The sequence below is a fragment of the Saccopteryx leptura genome, chromosome 6 (genome assembly GCF_036850995.1).
Source record: "Saccopteryx leptura isolate mSacLep1 chromosome 6, mSacLep1_pri_phased_curated, whole genome shotgun sequence".
NCBI classification, from domain to species: Eukaryota; Metazoa; Chordata; class Mammalia; order Chiroptera; family Emballonuridae; genus Saccopteryx; species Saccopteryx leptura.
Window position 1 is genome coordinate 122,074,444 of NC_089508.1, and position 16,090 is coordinate 122,090,533.

A 16,090-nucleotide genomic window follows, 5' to 3' on the forward strand; every position below is an offset into this window, starting at 1 on the left:
TACTTTTAAACAGCAATGGATACCCGGAAATGAGTAGTCATTCACATGACCATTATTATAGTACACTACTTTTAGTTCTATTCTTATCACTATTAATCTTTTACTGTGCTTTACACTTGTTTCCATAGGAAAAAAACATAACATACAGAGTTTAGTACCATTGTGGTCTCAGGAATCCACTGGGAATCTTGGAATATAACTAACAGGTAAGGGAAAACTACTTCCTGCTGGAGAGTATTAAAATCCCTGGATGAAGCTACTCTTGGTGGAAACAGATGGCCCAGGGGTGCAGGGAGCTAGCTATGCAGCTGGAATTCTGCTCGTTTGTTTATTCCAAGAATGAATTTCTTAAGAGTTCTTTCTTTTAACATGTTCACTTACATTTATACAATGCTGAAAATGCTTAGACATTTTCACCATTATTTATTCAAAGGAAGGCATACTGAATATTCAAAGTCAAGCCTAAAGCTATAGTCAGTGTTAAATTATAAATTTAAAAAAAAAGCCATCTGCAACTTAAGTGCTCTCTTGTATAAAGCATCAAAAAGTTAATACAAGTACTAGTCTTAAGCAGTCACACAAGTCTAAGCCACATTTATTTGCACATGTAATGGGCAACAGATACTCCAAATTCATACAAATTTATAAAACAACAAAGTTAATAATCACTTGGTACACTTGTGTTAATTTGTTTACAGATTCAAGTGTAGATGAACTTCCTTTATTTTGTAAACTTTCATACAATACTTAAGCAAAAATTCTTGAAAACACTTATTGGCATGTTTCAGTTAGAGCCAAAACAAAAGTTAAGACCACCAACAAACTCATAAACCAAGTTTAGAATATACTTTTCTACCTCCTTCCCCTGGAAAGAAGTGATTATTTTAACAGATGTATAGGCTTTATCACAAAAGAAACAATGGAGACAAATGATGCTTCCATAATTGTGAAAATGGCAACCAAATCATACGGCTTTAATCATCTACCAAATATATGGTGTAAATCTAAAAAATGGGGAAAAGCTTAGATGAAAATAACAAAGGTAATTAGAAAAAATAGTAAATTATCTTAAGAACAAACTATACACCCCACTACCAAAGCTGCAGATCTGATTTGGACAATGCAAAAATAATTGTCTAAAGTAAATAAAAATGAGGAAGCCTTCAAGACATTCTAATCATCTTCAGTATCTAGTGATAAAAGCTGAAAATGGCATCAAGAGGAATATTATACACGAGTTGAGGACATCCCAAAACGAAAGAAATGCACATTTCTACAAAAGCAACGTATGATAGAGAATTAGAAGAGAACAGACTTAAAGATGTACCTATTTAAAATATACAGATTCTTGCTAGGATATTTAAAAAAGATGACAAGGGATGTTAATCTTTTTTTATTATTATTATTTTTACATATTTTGGAACCTCACATAATTTTGATAAATAATTCTTACAAAATTATGCAAAAAGTACAAGAATGTCTGGTAAACAAACAGTCTGTAATTTTCCAAAAAGATTTCTTTTTACAACATGCAATTCTTAAGGCAGCATCCTCCTTACAAGGAAAGATAATCCTTTTACTCATCAAATCTTCTGCTGCAAAGAATAGGCTAAGAAAGCCTGGCTTCTTCCATTAACGCCTTTTGTCTTTCCTGTCTGATTTTCGGTCTCTTTCACTTCTTGAAGATCTTTTGCCTGATCGACTACTCTCTGATATAGACCTCTTTCTGTCGGACCGGGAATTCTTATCCTTTGATCCTTTCGTATCTCTACTACTGCCACCTTTTGAAGATTTGTGACTCCTTTCTAGTCCTGATGTATCCCTTCGCTTCCGATCCACACTCCTTCTGTGCTTTCTATCTCTATTATGTCCCCGACCCCTACTCCGACTTCTACTCTCACTACTACTAGAAGTGCTGCTGCTACTGTCTCTGCTGCTGCTGCCACTTGTACTGGAGCTGCTACTGGAACTACTTCGACTACTACTACTGCCGCTGCTGGAACTGCTTCCACTGCTACTGCTGGTTGAACTGCTACTAGAACTACTACTGCTGCTGCTCCGACTTCTACTCTTGCTTGTTTTATTTCTAGCTCGACCTCTACTTCTGCTCCTAGTTTTAGTTTTGGATTTGCTCTCTGGGTGTACTGTCAAGGCTGGCTCTGTCACCTCAGTGAGTTTTACAGCTCCTACAGGAAACTCCTTCCTCTCAGATACTAAATACCCTTGCTCCTGAATAACCTGAGATGATGACTGTAAAACAGCTGATGGCAAACTCTCAGGTTGAGAGAGAGGCTGGGGCTGAATTACTAATTGGGAATGAGATTGGGATTGGGGCTGTGGCTGTGGCTGTAGCTGAGGCTGGAGATGCAACTGAGGCAGGAGCTGAGGCTGAACCATAGGCTCAGGCTGTGGTTCAGATTCTTTCTCTTCTTTGTCCTCAGGCTCATTCTCCATTTCTAGAGCATTAGCATTCTCTTTCGCAGGAGAAAGAGACTTACATTCTTTATCTGGCTCAACTTCAAATTCCATTTCTGGCTCCCTGTTAGTTTCATTTTCTGAAGGTTCTACACTTTCAACTTGATTGGTTTCCATCACTTCCTGCTCAGCAATTACATTTTTGACACTCTCCACCATCTCTAGAACATCCATAACTTCCTCTGGCTGACTATCCTGCTGCTTCTCACTTTCCCTTACCTCAGTTTCCTCTTCCATCTTAACTTCCATTTCTTGTTTCTGTTCCTCCTCCTCCTGTTCTTTCTCTGCATCACTATGAACTGTACTTATTTCCTTTTCCTCTTCCTCTCCTGCTTCCTCTATTTCTACATCATTGTGCTGATTACCTGTCTCCTCCAATTCTTCCTCTCGCTGAGCCACCTTACCCTCTTCTTGTTCCGCCTTCTGTTCTTCATTACGCACCACCTGATGCTCTTTTTCCTTCATTGATTGTCTTCTAGGCCTAGCCTCCATTTTATTTATTTGTTCTGCAAACTCGATGCGTCTACCTTCAAATAAAGCTAAAGAATAAAAATTTACATGTGTAAAATTTACTATGATTAAGAAAATTCAGTCACAATTTGACACTTGGCTACAAACTGTCATTGAGCTTTATCTAAATGTCTTTTTGTAAAGAAACGATGACAAAAGACTGATTATGACATGAGTAATTAAAAACGGACATAAAATGACAAGCAACGATCCATTCGCAAGGAAAACTACATACTTAAGTGAACAAAAAGAACTATATTTTGCTATTTAACTTTATGCTAGTATAAAAAGAACAAAAACTTCCTTCAAATAATCAGCTTTATAGTATTTCATGCATTAATATTTCTAATCCTAAAAAGAAACAAATCATCTAATCAAGGTCTTAGCAGTGTCTACCCTTCCATGTGTGCTCCCCTTTATATGACGATATTGATGTTCTAGTGTTTACCTTGTCCTGCTTAATTCTTTTTTTTTTTTTTTTTTGGTATTTTTCTGAAGTTGGAAATGGGGAGGCAGTCAGACAGACTCCTGCATGCACCCAACTGGGATCCACCCGGCCATGTCTATCTGGGGCGATGCTCCACCCATCTGGGGTGTTGCTCTGTTGCATCCAGAGCCATTCTAGCGCCTGAGGCAGAGGCCACAGAGCCATCCTCAGCGCCTGGGCCAACTTTGCTCCAATGGAGCCTTGGCTGTGGGAGGGAAAGAGAGAGACAGAGAGGAAAGAGGGGCGGGGGGTGGAGAAGCAGATGGGCACCTCTCCTGTGTGCCCTGGCCGGGAATCGAACCCGGGACTCCCGCACACCAGGCCAATGCTCTACCACTGAGCCAACCAGACAGGGCCTGCTTAATTCTTTATATCTGGATACCAAAGAGTTATCAAGCAAAAGCAGTCATGTCAGATAAGAAATACACAGGTATTAAGCACCACACATATAAAACTAAGTTCCTAGTTAAACTCCACGAAACAAATGGTCTTCAATGCAAACACATTAGCACCTTTTAAAAATCAATGACTAGCCTGACCAGGCAGTGGCGCAGTGGATAGAGCGTTGGAATGGGATGCGGAGGACCCGGGTTCAAGACCCTGAGGTCGCCAGCTTGAGCGTGGGCTCATCTGGTTTGAGCAAAGGGTTACTCGGTCTGCTGAAAGCCCACAGTCAAGGCATATATGAGAAAGCAATCAATGAACAACTAAGGTGTCGCAATGAAAAACTAATAATTGATGCTTCTCATCTCTCTCCGTTCCTGTCTGTCTGTCCCTATCTATCCCTCTCTGTAAAAAAAAAAAAAAAAAAAGACTAAACCACAACTATTATAGGAAACAAATGTGCATCTGTGGAGTTATCACCTTACTCATTAAAAATATTTCAGCTGCCTGACCTGTGGTGGCGCAGTGAATAAAGCGTCAACCTGGAAATGCTGAGGTCGCCAGTGCGAAACCCTGGGCTTGCCTGGTCAAGGCACATATGGGAGTTGATGCTTCCAGCTCCTCCCCTTTCTCTCTCTCCTCTCTCTCACCCTCTCTCTCCTCTCTAAAATGAATTAAAAAAATAAAATAAAAAAATATTTCAGCCCTGGCCAGTTGGCTCAGTGGTAGAGCGTCGGCCTGGCGTGCGGGAGTCCCAGGTTTGACTTCTGGCTGAAGCACACAGGAGAAGAGCCCATCTGCTTCTCTACCCCTCCCCTTTCTCTCTCTCTTCCCCTCCCACAGCCAAGGCTTCACTGGAGCAAAGTTGGCCCTGGGCGCTGAGGATGGCTCCATGGCCTCTGCCTCAGGCGCTAGAACGTCTCTGATTGCGGCAGAGCGATGCCCCATACGGGCAGAGCATCGCCCCCTGGTGGGCATGCCGGGTGGATCCCAGTCGGGCACATGCAGGAGTTTGCCTGCCTCCCCGATTCCAACTTCAGAAAAATACAAAAAAAAATAATAATAAAATTCAATAGGCCTGACCTGTGGTGGTGCAGTGAATAAAGCATCAACCTGGAACGCTGAGGTCGCCAGTTCGAAACCCTGGGCTTGCCCAATCAAGGCACATATGGGAGTTGATGCTCCCTACTCCTCCCCCTTCTCTCTCCCCTCCTCTCTAAAATGAATAAATAAAATCTTAAAATATATATATATATTTTAATAGGTCGCCTCACGTACACTTACCATTCATTTTTCTCTGTGACTCTTCTATTAGTTTTTGGGTAGCTGGACACATTCTTCCAGGAATATAGAACAAATGGGGCTTTGTCTTAGTTCTTATATATTTAATTATCTTGGCATTATGTTCATTCCATTCTTCTTGCTAAACAAAAGGTAAAAGGTTAGTGCTTTTGTAAACATAAACGATCACTCAATCTTAGAATTCCAAAATACTCACCAGCTGCGCAAGCTCAACCTTCTGTTCCAAAAGCCGCAGTTCTGTCTGCTTAGCACGTCTCTCTTCAAATAGTTCTCTCCTCTCATTTTCAACCTGCTTTCTCTCTTCCTCTGCCTGCACTTCAAGTTTTTGTTCAATTTCCTGGCGTCTCTTTTGCTAAAGACAAATAATGAAGTTTAAAATCTTTCTACAGACTCTGGCTGGTTGGCTCAGTGGTAGAGCGTTGGCCTGGCGTGCAGGAGTCCCGGGTTCGATTCCTGGTCAGGGCACACAGGAGAAGCGCCCATCTGCTTCTCCACCCCTCCCCCCTCTCCGTTTCTCTCTTCCCCTCCCACAGCCAAGGCTCCATTGGAGTGAAGTTGGCCTGGGCGCTGAGGATGGCTCCGTGGCCTCTGCCTCAGGTGCTAGAATGGCTCTGGTTGCGACAGAGCAACACCCCCTGGTGGGCGTGCTGGGTAGATCCCGGTCGGGCACATGGGGGAGTCTGTCTGACTGCCTCCCGTTTCCAGCTTCAGGAAAAAAAAAAAAGAAAAAATCTTTCTACATATCCTAATTATGTGAAACATAATCAATATCAGTTTTCTGCACAGGTTCACATTTGCAATTCAGGGTACTAATTTACTACTTAGCATAAGCATTTGAGACTGACTGAAATTTATTTCAGGAAATGGGTACTGAAGCTTTTTCATGTAAAAAATCTAAATTTTAAAGCCACTAGCCAATAATATCAATTTAACTGTTTCATTTCAACATCATAGTTAGATATAATTATCCACAAAAATGTCTTCACAGGTTTTCAGTTATTCTAAATTAAAAAAAAAATCGACAGGCATGATATCCCAATGATGTAACTAGTCATATTCTCTCTCCGTCTATTTTAAAAAACTACGCTTACTCTTCACACATTAAAATGCCTTTCAGGCCTGACCTGTGGTGGTGCAGTGGACAGAGCATCGACCTGCAATGCTGAGGTCCCCAGTTTGAAACCCCAGGTTTGCCCAGTCAAGGCACATATGGGAAGCAATTACTGTAAGTTGATGCTTCCCACTTTTACTACTCTCCTTTCCTCTCTCTAAAATCAACAAAATCTTTAAAATTTAAAAAAAAAAGGCTTTTAAACCTTTTATATTTTCCAGTGAAGCTAACACGTAAGAGCTGAAATGTTTATTAACCTCCCATAACTGAATTGCTATCTCCCTTTCCTCTACAAGTTCTCTAAGAAGCAATAACTTGGCTGTTCAACTCCAGACAGTTTTGTACCTTTAGCAAAATAAAAGCTTCTAGAAAGATGACACAAGTGAATGAACTGTGGAGGATAGTCAACATGTATATAGTCTACAGTGCTAAGTATTGTTCCTGAGTGTTTAAATAAGTCTAAAAAATTAGAATTAACTAGTAGAAACAAGTTCAATTTCCTTGTTGAAGAAAAAGAACTTTAAGGCCTAAAGAATAAAGGACCTGCCCTAAAACATGAAATGAGACTGCTATAGAGGTGAGGCCAGAGCTTATAAGGGTCCTCCTGAGTCACAGACCACTGTGCTTTGCACTACAATGAAGTTTACTCAATTACTTGAAAGTACCTTATGAAAAAGCCAGTTAATAAGTTAACAACTCCAGAGTCTTATGTTTTTCCTTGACTTCGTTTCAGGTTTGCAACTAAATCTTAAGAGAGCTTTTAGGCTCTTTCTAAAAATGTAAGCAAGAAAGCAGAAGAAAAAATGCAGCAATACCCTTTCAGTAGCAACAGTGGACTCTTGTTTAAATTTCTGAAGAGTGCCCATCAACAAGCCAAATATTCGCCGGTTCCTAAAAAACGAGGGCAAAAAGTCAATTTTAATAAAATTTACTTCATTTCCTAAAAAAAAAACATACTATAGGTACTTGGACAACTGCCTTAATTTTCTTAAAACTGCATCATTTGACAGGAGTCCCCGGCCCCCAGAAGTCACAAAAGATACCTTTGCTTTCCCTTTTCATCCATATTTTGATCCTGGATAAGGTCTCGCCGTGTGCGTTCTTTGGAGGTAGCTACAACTGAAGACTGCAAAGCTGGCTGCAAGAGAAAAGAAAATCCCAGTAATTTAACAGGAATATCGGTGGTACTTTGTTGTTAAGATGAAAGTACCATTTTCACCCTCTAAGAGGTTTTTTAAATCTCAATTACCTTTTTAACATCATCATCCTCTGGGTCGCTTTCTTGGCGTGATTCTCTCCGTGTCCGACGCTCCCCACCCAGCCTGTCATAGGAAAAATAATTTAAATGACCACTACAGAATTTGATTTAAGTACATATCTAGGGCAAATGACTACTTTTTCTAGGACTCATTTTCAGAAACCTTATCCTATCAATCTCTATTCCATTTTACTCTTTTCTCCAGCAGTGAAAGGATAAACATACCAACAATGTCCAATCCAGAGTTTGAGCTCCTTTATTTTTCTAACTGGCTAAGTTTTTGTAGTAAAAGACTAAAAAAGCAGCACAAATCACTATTTTCTCAATCTTATTTGTTCATGACCTTTATTTTAGTAGTATTTGCAAAGATCTGAATTTTGATGGGTACTGTGTGTGTCTGTGACCAAAAGTAACCTCACAGCATAGTCTGATCATAAATTCCTATCTGGGCAGACCATGCAGGCTGTCATGTCTCTGGTCTATAGCTTCCTTAGCTCTGCCCATTGCTCCTAAGCCTCTAGGGCAGGGGTCTCAAACTCAACTCAGCATGTGGGCCGCAGAGCAAGATCACAGCCGTTCAGGCCGCACTAGGTCTACAAAAGGCAACTGTTACGCAACACTTTTCTCACTGTAGTTGAAAACAAAAAAAAAATCAGAACAAGCAGAATTGTACATGCAGTTTACTCAGTGTCACAAAACGACCAGAAACTGTAGTTCGCATCACAACTGCGGTTAACTAAGCTAATATCTAGCTAGGATGCTAGAGAAATGAAAAATACAAGTAGGCCCCTAGGCTTACTTAATTTTATCCAAAATATTTTGAACTTCGTGGATTAGTCTGCAGGCCGCACAAAATTGTTCGGCGGCCGCGAGTTTGAGACCCCTGCTCTAGGGTAACAGCTTTGGAATGTCACAGTAATTCTCCTTTCCAGACCCCTTGAAAGCACAACCACAGGACCACAGTGCAAGACCACAGAAGCCCTTATTATTATTTTATTCTCACATAACCTCTGTGTGCTGTACATATTAATTAACTAACCTGTATCCATCAATGTAAAGGAAGTGTGTGTTTCTCCATTTTGCTTTTCATCCAATTTAGAGATAGCCCTGCTTTGCTTTCTCCAGCCTCCTTAATCTACCATCAGTGGATACCTGTAACCCCCCTTATATCTCCACCTTATGCTAATACACTGCTCACAAAAATTAGGGGATCAAGGAATGTGCAGATAGTACAGTACTTTCAGACTTTTGTATAGTGCATTTTCACCAATGAAATAAAAGTTGGTTTTGCATAACTGAACAACTTTCTTTGATTTGTCGTTTCCTTTTTTTTTTACAGAGACAGTGTCAGAGAGAGGGACAGACAAGACAGGAACAGAGAAATGAGAAGCATCAATCATTAGCTTTTTGTTGCGCATTGCGACACCTTAGTTGTTCATTGATTGCTTTCTCATATGTGCCTTGACCATGGGCCTTCAGCAGACTGAGTAACCCCTTGCTCAAGCCAGCGACGTTGGGTCCAAGCTGGTGAGCTTTTGCTCAAACCAGATGAGCCCGCACTCAAGCTGGCGAACTCGGGATCTTGAACCTGGGTCCTCGGCATTCCAGTCCGACACTCTATCCACTGCGCCACCGCCTGGTCAGGCATGATGTTCTTACTTAATAAAAAAATCAAATATGGGCCCTGGTCGGTTGGCTCAGCAGTAGAGCGTCGACCTGGTGTGCAGGGGGACCCGGGTTTGATTCCCAGCACATAGGAGAAGCGCCCATTTGCTTCTCCACCCCCCCCTCCTTCCTCTCAGTCTCTCTCTTCCCCTCCCGCAGCCAAGGCTCCATTGGAGCAAAGATGGCCCGGGCGCTGGGGATGGCTCCTTGGCCACTGCCCCAGGCACTAGAGTGGCTCTGGTCGCAACAGAGCAAAGCCCTGGAGGGGCAGAGCATCGCCCCCTGGTGGGCAGAGCGAAGCCCCTAGTGGGCGTGCCGGGTAGATCCCGGTCGGGCGCATGCGGCAGTCTGTCTGACTGTCTCTCCCCGTTTCCAGCTTCAGAAAAATACAAAAAAAAAAAAAAATCAAATATGTTTTTTATTGCTTCATAATCATTTTTTAATTTTTTTTTAAATTTTTAAATTCATTTTTAGAGAGGAGAGGGAGGGAGAGAGAGAGAGAGCGAGAGGAGAGACAGAGAGAGAAGGGAGGAGGAGCTGGAAGCATCAACTCCCATATGTGCCTTGCCCACCAAGCCCAGGGTTTCGAACCGGCGACCTCAGCATCATTTCCAGGTCGACGCTTTATTCACTGTGCCACCACAGGTCAGGCGCTTCATAATCATTTTTGAAATATTCCCTAATTTTTATGAGCAGTATATATTAAACAAGCTGCAAAACTGCCATTCTCCAATCTGCTAAGATTTTGCTTCCAGACATATACTCAAATTTTTGGTTCAAATACTCTTATAAACCTTTTCTATAAGCTGGACAGTATTTCATCAATAAAACAATACTTATTAAACATTTACATTTGTATACTACATCAGAAAATACAACGTTACAAGTATGCCTTCAGAATCTTTTTTTTTAACATACCTACTAACTGCCCCTTCAAGGTCTCTCTGCTTGGCTGGGGGTCCTCCTCCACTATCTGAGAATCCACGCCTATGATTTAAAAAAGCACTTAGCAAGAGAATTTAAATTTTTAAACATCCTCCCAATCAACGCAATCTTAAATAGGCATTCACTCCAACATGCTTTTAAACCATTTAAAAAAAACTCACAAGAAGAAATTAAATTTACACAAAATTGGTACAGTTAATATATTCTTCAATCTCCATGTTTGCACGTAAATGAGGTTCCATGATAACTACGCAGAAAGTATGGCTGATTACAGCTTTTAACGTAAACATTTCTAACGCTGGTTCTACCAAGAATTTTGTTTAAAATGACAAATAATTTAATATAAAAAGCACCAAAGCACCAGTAGTCTTAGCATCTGAAAATCCTAAGGAAATCTTACCTCAGCAATAAACTACCACGTCCTCTACCTCCACCAGGACCAGAAAGGGCCAGCAATCTGGCTTGGATGGGCCTACAAGACATTTACAAATCAGTGCCAAAAATCATAACAAGACACACTTAATGTATTTCAATCACGAGTGCGGTTCATCTCAGGGAGAATATAACTCGAGAAGTTTCAAAGAGAGAGATTAAATCCACGTGTTTGAAAAAGGACAGGAAGCGCTATTTTATATCACTTCCTTTTTTCAAGACCAGTTATCTATCACACAGATCATATTGACCTCGATGCCACTACACAGTAACAAGCTTGGGTCAGTTCCTAATTTCACCAAGCCCAAGGAAGCTACACTTCGGCACGATAGTGGGGGCGGGACAGCGAGACGCGTCCGGGAGGCTCTTGGGGCCAGCCCGAGCCGGGTGGTCCTGGGCTAGGGCAAGGGCTTTGTGCCACAGCTCTGGGCCCGCAGAGCCAAAGGCGGGAATCGGCAGGCTCGGCCTTCCCACAAGCCCGGCAGCCACCCGGCACAGCCAGGTCCCGCTCTCCTTCCTCACGCACCCAAGCACGCGGACCTTCGGCGGCCGCTCGGGAGACGCCCTAGCTCATCCCAGACCGGGTCTAGCGGGCCCCCGACAACAGGCCTCGAGGTTACAGCTTTCTCCTAGCTGGCCGCCCTCCCCGCCCCCAACTAACCATGGCTTGATAGCTGCCTCTCGGAGCCGACATTTCTTATTCGGCCCTTACCTCACGTCATTCGGATCTCGCCCGGTGAGCTTGCGAATATTCTCATCCACGTTCTTTAGGCTCTCTTTGGCCTTTTCTAGCTGCTCCTGCAAAGTTCTCACCGCGACCGCCATCTTCTCTCTGCAGCAGGCTTCGACACTGCTCCACGGGCCGCGCCTGGCTGTGTCGCGCCTCCAGACGCGAGAGGACGGACAGCTGGGCTCAGCCAATGACGGTAGTGGTTGTTTTCGGCCTCAACCACTCAGCAACCGGAAGGGGGAGAATCGGCTGGCTTTTGTGACTCTGGGCCAATGAAAAGTCCGTCAGGCTGTCTCTCCCACCCCAATTAGCTGCGGGTGGCTAGTCTCCGCTTCTGGCGCAGACCCGGGGCGGGTTTTTGAGTCCTTGGGTCCTTGGAGATAGGGGCTCGTGGGATTGCTCTCCTGGAGAGGAATGGGAAGTTTTGCAGCCCCTTTAATTTGTGATATGACATGCTTTACGCCATTTTAGCTACCTGATTACATCAAAGTGAGCCAGAGGCTAGTCTGTCCTCCCACTCCCCGTCGTGACTAGATTAAGAAAGGGTGGGGCCGTTCTGTTGCAGCGCATGTCCAAAGAGGGTCGGGGGAGAAAGCTTCCCTGGATTCGGTTAAACCAAAATGAGAAGGGGGGGGGGGGGGGGGGGGGCTGACCAGCAGCGGATAGAGCGTCGGACTGGGATGCGGAGGACTCAGGTTCGAGACCCCGAGGTCGCCAGCTTGAGCACGATCTCATCTGGTTTGAGCAAAAGCCCCCCAGCTTGAACCCAAGGTCGCTGGCTCCAGCATAGGGGTTACTTGGTCTGCTGAAGGCCGGCGGTCAAGGCACATATGAGAAAGCAATCAATGAACAACTAAGGTGTTGCAACACGCAATGGAAAACCAATGATTGATTCTTCTCATCTCTTTCCGTTCCTGTCTGTCCCTGTCTATCCCTCTCTCTGACTCACTCTGTCTCTGTAAAAAATAAAAAAGAACTAAAGAGAAAAAAAAATTAGAAGAGGGGGATAAAGAATGAAAAACAGGAAAAGCTATTAATCTTAATAGCTAACAGTTATTATCGGGATACCGTGTGAGACACTTTACGTGCCTTATGCCTCTCAAAACCTTGAATAAAATGCCTGGTTTTTTCTGATAGGGAAATTGAGTCTGGGTACGGACTAGGTCTTGCCAGCCTAGAATCACAATCAGATCAGACCCTGTGGAAGGCTGTACTAGAAAAAAGCGACGATGAAACATGAGGCAGGCATTAGACCTGGCCCAGAGATGGTTAGATTAAGATGGGGTCGAGGGAGCAGAACCACTGTTGATTGTGTGTGTGGGGGGGGGGGGGGGGGGAATTGTTGTCCAACTTCTGGTTAAGCTCTACCTGCACTGCCATTAAAAATATATTTGCAGCCTGACCTGTGGTGGCCAGTGGATAGAGCGTCGACCTGGAACGCTGAGGTTGCTGGTTCGAAACCCTGGACTTGCCTGGTCAGGGCGCATGTGGGAGTTGATGCTTCCTGCTCCTCCCTTCTCTCTCTCTCTCTCTCTCTCTCTCTCTCTCTCCTCTCTAAAAAGAATAAATAAATAAAATTTTTTAAAAAATCTTTAAAAAAATATATATTTGCAAATTATACCTCAGAAAGCTGTCTTCTCACAGAAACAATATTATGAATAACCTTTGGATTCCCATTTTCCATCTGTCAGCCAGGCATCCTCCTGGCACCAAAGATTAGCAACCCAACTGTATTTCATTCCAGCACCATTTTAATTCACCAAACATTTAAATGCTCCTCTGATGTATGAGCAGTAAACTAGGCTCTGAGGATAAATCCTACAGCAAGATAGCTGTGGTTCCTGTTTCTCTAGAGAGTATATAAACTCGCCAGGAAGCAAAGATCATTCTCGTACTCATTCAACAAATATTTAGTGAGCTCCTATTATGTGCCCAAGAACTTGGTTACAACAGTATACAATAAAGATCTCTGACCTGAAGGAGTTTAGGAGCAGAAAGAGTGTGGAGACAGGACAAACATCAGTAAATTGTGTAGCATGTTAGTGAAAGAGAAGAATATGCTTCCCCCCAAATGTGCCAGTTTGGCATATGAATTATTTTGAGCTGAATGAAATTAAGACCCAACAGACTAAAAAAAAAAAAAACCTTTTAGCTCTCCCTACCTGCCTAAAATAATTTAGTTAGGGCACTTGGCCTAGAAAGAGAGATATAAGCAGAGTTAATTTTTTTTTTTTTTTTTTTTTTTTTTACAAACAGGAAAGGAGAGAGATGAGAAGCACCAATCATTAGTTTTTTGTTGCGACACCTTAGTTGTTCATTGATTGCTTTCTCATATGTGCCTTGACCGTGGGCCTTCAGCAGACCGAGTAACCCCTTGTTCGAGCCAGCAACCTTGGGTCCAAGCTGGTGAGCTTTGCTCAAACCAGATGAGCCTGCGCTCAAGCTGGCAACCTCAGGGTCTTGAACCTGGGTCCTCCACATCCCAGTCCGACACTCCATCCACTGCGCCACCGCTTGGTCAGGCTACCAGAGTTAACTTTAAAAAAAAATGTATTTGTTAATTTTAGAGAGAGGGGAAAAAGGAGAGAAAGAGAGAGACAGAAACATTGATTTGTTTCTGTATGTTCCCTGACTAGGAATCGAAAGGGCAACCTCTGGTATCTAGATAATGATGCTCTATCCAGCCAGGGCAGAGTTAACTTATTTTAAAAATTAAATTTATTGGGGTGATATTGGTTTATAAGATTATATGTTTTGCCTGACCAGGCGGTGGCACAGTGGATAGAACGTCGGACTGGGAAGCCAAGGACCCAGGTTTGAGACCCCGAGGTTGCCAGCTTGAGCGCAGGCTCATCTAGTTTGAGCAAAGCTCACCAGCTTGGACCCAAGGTCGCTGGCTCCAGCAAGGGGTTACTCGGTCTGCTGAAGGCCCACGGTCAAGGCACATATGAGAAAGCAATCAATGAACAACTAAGATGCCGCAGTGAAAAATTGATGATTGATGCTTCTCATCTCTCTCCATTCCTGTCTGTCTGTCCCTATCTATCCCTCTCTCTGACTCTCTCTGTCTCTGTAAAAAAAAAAAAAAAAAAAAATTATATGTTTCAAGTGTACAGCCCTGGCCAGTTGGCTCAGTGGTAGAGCAACGGCCAGGCGTGCAGGAGTCCTGGATTCGATTCCCGGCCAGGGCACACAGGAGAAGCACCCATCTGCTTCTCCATCCCTCCCCTCTCCTTCCTTTCTGTCTCTCTCTTACCCTCCCACAGCCAAAGCTCCATTGGAGCAAAGTTGGCTCAGGCGCTGAGGATGGCTCCATGGCCTCTGCCTCAGGCGCTAGAATGGCTCTGGTTGCAACAGAGCAATGCCCCAGATGGGCAGAGTATCACCCCCTGTTGGGCATGCCGGGTGGATCCCGGTTGGGCGCATGTGGGAGTCTGTCTGGCTGCCTCCCTGTTTCCAACTTCAGAAAAATACCAAAAAAAAAATATATATATATATATATATATATATGTAGATATATATATATTATAGTACATAATCTGAGAGATAACTTTTTATCTGAAAAGCTTATCTGCATATCAGGGCAAACACCTGTTCTTCTTTCTGTGAATTGTCCTCCTCCCATTTGAAGCACTAGATCTCTATCCTATTCCTTAGGTCAGGACATCAAATAAGCCTCAACTGCCTCAGTGCTATTGAAAAAAGAGTATGTAAAGCTAGGTAAAAAGGATGAGGATTGACGAATTCTTTCTTTTTTAATTTTTTATTTATTCATTTTAGAGAGGAGAGGGAGAGACAGAGAGAGGAGAGACAGAGAGAGAGAAGGGGGGAGGAGCTGGAAGCATCAACTCCAGTATGTGCCTTGAGCAGGCAAGCCCAGGGTTTCGAACCGGCAACCTCAGCATTTCCAGGTCGACACTTTATCCACTGCGCCACCACAGGTCAGGCGAATTCTTTCTTTCGGATTGTGAGCATAATTGATCTCATTGATCTATATTACATTATTATGTCATACACAGTATATGAACCAGAAGAATGTAGTTACAGTAGATACTAACATGAAATAGAACAGTCTCTCCATGAGAAAATGCTTTTAAAGTTAACCAAAACCTGTTTCCAAAGGATCTATTATTTAGATTCTGGACAATTTAACATAATCTGCTTTATTGGGGGAGAATCAGTGAAATGCTGTTTAACATTTAGTAGGTGCTTAAGACTATACTTTTAGGGATCATTTCTATAGTTTGTTACTATATTTAGTAGGTGTTCAATAAATGTTTTCCCTCTATTCTCTAAAATATTCTAAGAACCCCATGTTATTGTAGTTTGAGAAATCAACCTTAACCTGATCAGGTGGTAGTGCAGTGGATAGAGTGTCCGCTTGGGATGCTGAGGACCCAGGTTCAAAACCCTGAAGTCGCTGGCTTAAGTACACACTCATCGGGCTTGAGTGAGGGGTTACTGGATTGAGCGTGGGATCATAGATATGACCCTATGGTCGCTGGCTTGAGCCCAAAGGTTGCTGCTTGAAGCCCAAGGTCACTAGCTCAGCTAGAGCCCCCACCCCCACCCCATGCATGTATGAGAAAGCAATCAATGAATGACTAATGTGCTACAACTAAGAGTTGATGCTTCTTGTCTCTCTCCCTTTCTGTCTGTCCCCTTCTTGTTTTCTGTCTTGCAAAATCAACCACATATGGGAAATTTTAAAAAACTTTTTTTTTTAATATGGGAAATTTTAGTGCTGGAAAAATTAAGATTTTGGTTGAAAAAAATTACACTATTTAGTGT

The 16,090-nt window shown here is 42.9% G+C and overlaps 1 protein-coding gene and 1 pseudogene across 1 annotated transcript; one reads left to right on the plus strand and one right to left on the minus strand.

Annotated features, from left to right (window-relative positions):
* Window positions 1-705: 705 nt before the first annotated feature.
* PNN (pinin, desmosome associated protein) lies at window positions 706-11,457 on the minus strand. Its single transcript, XM_066342270.1, has 9 exons — window positions 11,282-11,457; window positions 10,538-10,609; window positions 10,111-10,179; window positions 7,519-7,591; window positions 7,313-7,407; window positions 7,085-7,160; window positions 5,355-5,510; window positions 5,141-5,279; window positions 706-3,014 (listed from the first exon to the last, which is right to left on the minus strand). The coding sequence occupies exons 1-9, from the start codon at window positions 11,392-11,394 to the stop codon at window positions 1,633-1,635; spliced, it is 2,175 nt and encodes a 724-aa protein (XP_066198367.1). The 5' UTR covers window positions 11,395-11,457; the 3' UTR covers window positions 706-1,632.
* A 4,054-nt stretch (window positions 11,458-15,511) lies between these two features.
* LOC136377733 (small nucleolar RNA U3) lies at window positions 15,512-15,585 on the plus strand (annotated as a pseudogene).
* Window positions 15,586-16,090: the final 505 nt, after the last annotated feature.